Source organism: Oncorhynchus masou, unplaced genomic scaffold (genome assembly GCF_036934945.1).
Source record: "Oncorhynchus masou masou isolate Uvic2021 unplaced genomic scaffold, UVic_Omas_1.1 unplaced_scaffold_2031, whole genome shotgun sequence".
NCBI lineage: Eukaryota > Metazoa > Chordata > Actinopteri > Salmoniformes > Salmonidae > Oncorhynchus > Oncorhynchus masou.
The window spans coordinates 11,459-20,000 of NW_027008520.1; the positions used below are offsets into that span (position 1 = coordinate 11,459).

General features: G+C 48.4%; 1 protein-coding gene across 1 annotated transcript in view; it reads left to right on the forward strand.

Annotated features, from left to right (window-relative positions):
* Positions 1-215: 215 nt before the first annotated feature.
* The window catches only part of LOC135532797 (high affinity cAMP-specific and IBMX-insensitive 3',5'-cyclic phosphodiesterase 8A-like), a 32,791-nt gene continuing 24,464 nt past the window's right edge, over positions 216-8,542 (forward strand). Inside the window, exons 1-4 of the mRNA XM_064960234.1 lie at positions 216-226; positions 3,505-3,583; positions 6,753-6,893; positions 8,489-8,542. The exon at positions 8,489-8,542 is cut by the window's right edge and continues 35 nt beyond it. Of these exons, the coding sequence (XP_064816306.1) occupies positions 6,780-6,893; positions 8,489-8,542 (168 nt within the window). The 5' untranslated portion in view covers positions 216-226; positions 3,505-3,583; positions 6,753-6,779. The remainder of the gene's footprint in view (positions 227-3,504; positions 3,584-6,752; positions 6,894-8,488) is intronic.

The following is an 8,542-nucleotide window of genomic DNA, read 5'->3' on the forward strand; positions in this document are numbered from 1 at the left end:
CACACAATCACACAAACACACACACACACACAATCACACTCACACACACACAATCACACACACAATCACACACACACACAATCACACACACACAATCACACACACAATCACACACACACACACACACACACACACACACATACACACACACACACACACACACACACACACACACACACACACACACACACACACGTGCAGAAGTAAGGGCACAGTTCAAACTGAGGTGAATATTTAAGGCATAGTTTGGGATTTTGGCAATGATGCCCTTTATCGTACTTCCCCAGAGTCGTCAGATCAACTCCTTTATCGACTTCCCCAGAGTCGTCAGATCAACTCCTTTATCTACTTCCCCAGAGTAGTCGGATCAACTCCTTTATCTACTTCCCCAGAGTCAGATCAACTCCTTTATCGACTTCCCCAGAGTCAGATCAACTCCTTTATCTACTTCCCCAGAGTCAGATCAACTCCTTTATCTACTTCCCCAGAGTCGTCAGATCAACTCCTTTATCTACTTCCCCAGAGTCAGATCAACTCCTTTATCTACTTCCCCAGAGTCAGATCAACTCCTTTATCGACTTCCCCAGAGTCAGATCAACTCCTTTATCTACTTCCCCAGAGTCAGATCAACTCCTTTATCTACTTCCCCAGAGTCAGATCAACTCCTTTATCTACTTCCCCAGAGTCGTCAGATCAACTCCTTTATCTACTTCCCCAGAGTCGTCAGATCAACTCCTTTATCTACTTCCCAGAGTCAGATCAACTCCTTTATCTACTTCCCCAGAGTCAGATCAACTCCTTTATCTACTTCCCCAGTCGTCAGATCAACTCCTTTATCTACTTCCCCAGAGTCAGATCAACTCCTTTATCTACTTCCCCAGAGTCAGATCAACTCCTTTGTCGACTTCCCCAGAGTCAGATCAACTCCTTTATCTACTTCCCCAGAGTCAGATCAACTCCTTTATCTACTTCCCCAGAGTCAGATCAACTCCTTTATCTACTTCCCCAGAGTCAGATCAACTCCTTTATCTACTTCCCCAGAGTCAGATCAACTCCTTTATCTACTTCCCCAGAGTCGTCAGATCAACTCCTTTATCTACTTCCCCAGAGTCAGATCAACTCCTTTATCGACTTCCCCAGAGTCAGATCAACTCCTTTATTGACTCATCTATCTGAGCTGTGTCTCACCAAACATCTTGTCTATCTGAGCTGTGTCTCACCAAGTATCTCATCTATGTGAGCTGTGTCTCACCAAGCATCTCATCTATGTGAGCTGTGTCTCACCAAGCATCTCATCTATCTGAGTTGTCTCACTAAGCATCTCATGCTATATGAGCTGTGTCTCACTAAGCATCTCATCTATGTGAGCTGTGTCTCACCAAGCATCTCATCTATCTGAGCTGTGTCTCACCAAGCATCTCATCTATCTGAGCTGTGTCTCACCAAGCATCTCATCTATCTGAGTTTTCTCACTAAGCATCTCATCTATGTGAGCTGTGTCTCACCAAGCATCTCATCTATGTGAGCTGTGTCTCACCAAGCATCTCATCTATCTGGGCTGTGTCTCATAAACATCTCTCATCTAGTGTCCAATGCTGCTTAGCTCATAGAAGACACATACTTATAGATGCTTTGTGTGATGTGGTATTGTCTCTACCTTCATCTCATCTTTCTGGTTGTTGTCTCAGTAATGTTTTTACCATGTTGTGGTGCTACCATGTTGTTATTATGTTGTGTTGCTACCAAGTTCTCATCTATGTTGAGCTGTGTCTCACCAAGCATTTCATCTATCTGATGTTGTGTCTCACCAAGCATCTCATTAGTGTTGTGTTGCCACCAGCTCATAGAGTGCACATGTCTACAGATGCTTTGTGTGATTGTTGTTGTCTCTACCTTCTGTGTTGCTGCATGTTGTGTTGTTAGCCAGTAATGTTTTTACCATGTTGTGTTGCTACCATGTTGTTATTATGTTGTGTTGCTACCATGTTGTTATGTTGTGTTGCTACCATGTTGTTGCCATGTTGTGTTGCTACCATGTTGTTGCCATGTTGTGTTGCTGCCATGTTGTTGTTATGTTGTGTTGCCACCATGTTGTGCTGCTACCATGTTGTGTTGCTGCCATGTTGTGTTGCTGCCATGTTGTTATGTTGTGTTGCTACCATGTTGTTGCCATGTTGTGTTGCTGCCATGTTGTGTTGCTACCATGTTGTGCCATGTTGTGTTGCTGCCATGTTGGTTGCTGCCATGTTGTTATGTTGTGTTGCTACCATGTTGTTGCCATGTTGTGTTGCTGCCATGTTTGTTGCTATGTTGTGATGCTACCATGTTGTGCTGCTACCATGTTGTGTTGCTACCATGTTGTGCTTGCTACCATGTTGTACTGCTACCATGTTGTGCTGCTACCTTGTTTGCTGTTTATGTTGTTATGTTGTGTTTACATACTATTCTGTGTTGTGATGTTTTGCTCTCTTACTTTAAGTTGTTGTCTTTAGGTCTCTCTTTATGCAGTGTTGTGTTGTCTCTATTGTTTGATGTGTGTTTTTTGTCCTATATTTATATTGTATTTGTAGGCATTTGGGATATAGTCCTGCAGGAGGTCTTTTGCCTGGTAGACGTCATTGCCCAAATAAGTATTTGTTCTTAGCTGACTTGCTTGGTAAAATAAAGGTTAAATAGAAATAAATAAATCACTCCAATGCTGGCCCAAAATCCTGTAATAATGTTTAGGTGTGATTAAAAATGAGAGATTAAAAAGTAAGATGTTCTTTCTACAGCGATGTACTGTACACATGTCTAAATGTAGCTCTGTTCTACATTCAGAGGTGCATTCCTTCTATCTCCCACCCTCCCCTCCCTCCCTATCTCTCTCTCCCTTCTCTCTCTCTCTCCTCCTCTCTCTCTCCCTCCCTATCTCTCCCTCCCTCCCTATCTCTCTCCTCTCTCTCTCTCTCCCTCTCTATCTCTCTCCCTCCCTATCTCTCTCTCCCTCCCTCCCTATCTCTCCCTCCCTCCCTATCTCTCCCTCCCTCCCTATCTCTCTCTCTCTCCCTATCTCTCTCCTCCCTCCCTATCTCTCTCTCCCTCCCTCCCTATCTCTCCCTCCCTCCATATCTCTCTCTCCTCTCCCTCCCTATCTCTCTCTCTCCCTCCCTCCCTATCTCTCCCTCCCCTCCCTATCTCTCTCTCTCCCTCCCTCCCTATCTCTCTCCTCCCTCCCTATCTCTCCCTCCCTCCCTATCTCTCTCCCTTCCTCCCTCCCTCTTGCCCTCTCTCCTACTCTCCCTCTCTCATGCTCTCCCTCCCTCCTCCCCATCTCCCTCCTCCCCCATCTCCTCTCCCCCTCTCTCCCTCCCCCCTCCATCCCTGCTCTCCCTCCCTCCCTCTCGCTCCCTCCCTCCTTCTCCCTCCCCCTCTCCATCCCTGCTCTCCCTCCCTCCTCCCCCATCTCCCTCCTATCCCTCTCCATCCCTGCTCTCCCTCCCTCCCCCTCCCTCTCTTTCCTAGGGCGTGTAATGCTATCTTCACGGCATTGGAGCAGAGTCAGGAGGCCATAGAGATCACCAATGAGGATCAAGTCATTCAGGTGGGTTTTCATTAGTTTCCATTAGTTTTACTAAAGAATGGTCTGTTGTTTATTCTCAACCAAACAGTCTACAGATGGAAGCACTAAGGTAGGGGTGGGGGAACGTTTTGGCTCGAGGGCCACATTGGGATTTTCTATTTGCAGGGTCAGAAAAGGGCAGCTCCAGACACAGTTAGAGACACAGCTACAGACACAGGACACAGCCACAGACACAGCTACAGACACGGCTACGGACACAGTTAGAGACACAGCTACAGACACAGCTACAGACACGGCTACAGACACGGCTACGGACACAGTTAGAGACACAGCAACAGACACAGCCAGAGGCACAGCAACAGACACAGCTACAGACACAGCTACAGACACAGGCACAGCCACAGACACAGCTACAGACACGGCTACGGACACAGTTAGAGACACAGCTACAGGCACAGCAACAGACACAGCAACAGACACAGTTAGAGGCACAGCAACAGACACAGCAACAGACACCGCAACAGACACAGCAACAGACACCGCAACAGACACAGCAACAGACACAGCTAACAGACACAGCAACAGACACAGCTAGAGACACAGCAACAGACACGGCACAGACACAGCTAGAGACACAGCAACAGACACAGCAACAGGCACAGCTAGAGACACAGCAACAGACACCGCAACAGACACAGCAACAGACACAGCAACAGACACAGCTAGAGACACAGCAACAGACACAGCAACAGGCACAGCTAGAGACACAGCAACAGACACCGCAACAGACACAGCAACAGACACAGCTAGAGACACAGCAACAGGCACAGCTAGAGACACAGCAACAGGCACAGCTAGAGACACAGCAACAGACACAGCAACAGACACCGCAACAGACACAGCAACAGACACAGCAACAGACACAGCAACAGGCACAGCTAGAGACACAGCAACAGACACAGCAACAGACACAGCTAGAGACATAGCAACAGACACAGCAACAGGCACAGCTAGAGACACAGCAACAGACACAGCAACAGACACAGCAACAGGCACAGCAACAGACACAGCAACAGACACAGCAACAGACACCGCAACAGACACAGCAACAGACACAGCTAGAGACACAGCAACAGACACAGCAACAGACACAGCAACAGGCACAGCAACAGGCACAGCTAGAGACACAGCAACAGACGCCGCAACCGACAGAGACACAGCTATAGACACAGCTACAGACAGAGACAGAGCTACAGCTAGAGACACAGCTAGAGACACAGCTAGAGACACAGCTACAGACAGAGACCACAACTGAACTAGAGACACAGCTACAGACAGGGCTACAGCCCAGAGACACAGCTACAGACAGAGACACAGCTACAGACAGGGCATACAGACTAAGACACAGCTACAGACAGAGACACAGCTAGACAGACACAGCTACAGCTAGAGAGACAGCTAGAGACACCGCTACAGACAGAGCTCACACAGACAGCTAGAGACACAGCCACAGACAGCTACAGACAGCTAGAGAGACAGCTAGAGACACAGCAAGACAGAGACAGCTACAGCTAGAGAGACAGCTAGAGACACAGCTACAGACAGAGACACAGCTAGAGACACAGCTAGAGACACAGCAACAGACACAGCTGAGAACAGCCACAGACAGAGACACAGCTACAGACAGACACACGGCTACAGACACAGCAACCAACAGAGACACAGCTAGAGACATGGCACAGCTACAGACAGAGACACAGCAACAGACACAGCTACAGACAGAGCTACAGCAACTAGAGAGACAGCTACAGACAGACAGGGACACAACCGTTACAGCTACAGAGAGACAGCTAGAGACACAGCTACAGACAGAGACACAGCTAGCCAGAGACAGCTAGAGACACAGCTACAGACAGAGACACAGCTACAGAGAGAGGAGACACAGCTAGAGACAGCACAGCTACAGCTAGCTGCCAGAGAGAAACTACAGCTACAGCTACAGAGAGGACAGCTAGAGACACAGCTACAGACAGCTACAGCTACAGCTAGAGAGACAGACTAGAGACACAGCTACAGAGCTACAGCACAGCCAGAGACAGCTAGAGACACAGCTACAGACAGAGCTACAGCTACAGCTAGAGAGACAGCTAGCAGACAGACACAGCTACAGACAGCAAGCAGACAGCTACAGCTAGAGAGACAGCTAGAACACAGCTACAGACAGAGCTACAGCTACAGCTAGAGAGACAGCTAGAGACACAGCTACAGACACAGCTACAGCTACAGCTAGAGAGACAGCTAGAGACACAGCTACAGAGACACAGCTACAGACAGAGCTACAGCTAGAGAGACAGCTAGAGACACAGCTACAGAGCCACAGCTACAGACAGAGCTAGAAGCAGAGAGACATCTAGAGATACAGCTACAGACAGAGACACAGCTACAGACAGCTACACAGACAGAGAGACACATCTACAGCTACAGACAGAGACACAGCTAGAGACACAGAGAGACAGCTGCAGACACAGACAGAGAGACAGCTACAGACAGAGAGACAGCTACAACAGCGCTAGAAACACAGCTCAGACAGAGCTACAGACACAGAGCATCTCCAGCCGCGTTATCATGTCTGTCTGTCTGTCTGTCTGTCTGTCAGGACTGTGTGATCTCAAATCTCTAATGATGCCTGGGATTCTCATTTTTTTAATGTATCTCTCATTCTTCCCCAAATCTCCCCCTCTCTCCCCCTTCCTGTCTCCCCGTCTCCCCCTCTTTCCCCGTCTCCCCCCCTCTCCCCCGTCTCCCCTCCCCCGTCTCCTCCCTCTCTCCTCTCTCCCCCTCTCCCCGTCTCCCCCTCTCTCTCTCCCTGTCTCCCCTCTCCCGACTCCCCCTCTCTCCCTGTCTCCCTCCCCGACTCCCCCTCTCTCTCCCCGCCTCTCCCCCTCTCTCTCCCCCCGTCTCTCTCCCCTCTCTCTCCCCCTCCCCCCTCTCTCCCTCTCCCCTCCCCCTCTCTCCCCCTCTCCCTGTCTCCCCCTCTCTCTCTTCCCCCTCTCTGCCCTCCCCCTCTCTCCCCGTCTCCCCCTCTCTCCCTGTCTCCCTCCCCATGTCTCCCCTCTCCCCCTCCCCCGTCTCTCCCCCTCCCCTCGTCTCTCCCCTCCCCTCGTCTCTCCCCCGTCTCTCCCCTCTACAGTATGTGAACCCTGCCTACGAGAGCATCATGGGTTACCAGCAGGGTGAACTAATAGGGAAGGGAATAACAGAAGTGCCTAAAAGTGAAAAGAATAAACCTGATCTCCTTGAAACCATGAACTCCTGCATACGGAAAGGCAAGGTGAGTGTCCATCACTCTGTTCATCTCCAGCCCTTATAACAGCTCTATCAGGTGTGTGTTGACCTCAGCTCGGTCAGAAAGCCTTTTTCATGCAGTGAGATGAGACACTGGATGCTGGCTGGGTTTGTGGTGTGAGTACAGAGACAGAGAAGGTCACAGGCAGACAGAGGAACAGTCGGAAACTGCCTTTTGATCCTCAGACACCGCACCAGGGGTGTCTCACATGAAACAACCTGACTGGACGCCATTTTGGTTCTCTCCTGCCCCGTAAAGGGTGTGGTTATTGTTTGATATGCCTCAGGATGACCCTAACGTTGAGGTGATCAGAACTCTGGATCGACTTCTTCATTATGACATATTATAGACTACAGCCTTTTGTTTATTGGTCGGTTCAGTTGGTGAGAGCGGGACGGCAGTAACATCAATGTGGTCGGTTCAGTTGGTGAGAGCGGGACGGCAGTAACATGAATGTGGTCGGTTCAGTTGGTGAGAGCGGGACGGCAGTAACATCAATGTGGTCGGTTCAGTTGGTGAGAGCGGGACGGCAGTAACATGAATGTGGTCGGTTCAGTTGGTGAGAGCGGGGACGGCAGTAACATCAATGTGGTCGGTTCAGTTGGTGAGAGCGGGACGGCAGTAACATCAATGTGGTCGGTTCAGTTGGTGAGAGCGGGACGGCAGTAACATCAATGTGGTCGGTTCAGTTGGTGAGAGCGGGACGGCAGTAACATCAATGTGGTCGGTTCAATTCCCCTGAGGATCACATTAGGCTGCAAAGAGAAGGGAATATTACTGGAAAGTTTACCAGTAAACTACCAGGATTTCAAGGATTCAGTGGCACTTCAGATTATCACAGGTGTCTGTAATTATCTTTGGCCCTCTGTGTGAATTTATCACGTGTAAAATAAATTAAATAATTACATAAGATGGTTGTAAAATATTTTTAAAATAAATAGAAGGACAAAGCTGTAAAAACATTATTCTAAATTATCCTTTATTTATGTTTACACACTTTTTTATTTATTTTTTATTTGTCTATTTCAACATGTATTTGTTGACAATGTGTTGGTGTCAAACTGGTGGCGGTATGTGAAGATAGTCACTAGTTGGAGGAGTTTCAGAGTTCATTTAAAATAAAGCCGTTGTTGATTCTATGGCTTTTATTTCTCCATTAATGTGACTATTTCCTCTTGAACCATCTGGTCAATCAGCTAGAAAGTCATGGACAATATAGACACAGATATTAAGAGATATTATACACTAATAAATTAAAGTTATTCAAGTATAAATGACCAAAGTTCTGATAGATTGCCGTAGATTTTCTGTCAATTACAAACATTTCGGAAGATGTTTGTGGCTCTGTCTGTTAAGTAGATATTATTATATGAAGTGAATTGTCTCTCTGTCCTGCCTTCATTATTAATTTGTTTCCTCCTCTCTCCTCTCCTCTCCTCTCCTCTCCTCTCCTCTCTCCTCTCCTCTCCCTCTCCTCTCCTCTCCTCTCTCTCCTCTCCTCTCCTCTCCCTTCCCTCCCCTCCCCTCCCTCTCCTCCTCCCCTCCCCTCTCCTCCCTCTCCCTCTCCTCTCTCCTCCCAGGAGTGGCAGGGGATTTATTATGCCAAAAAGAAGAACGGGGACAGTGTCCAACAA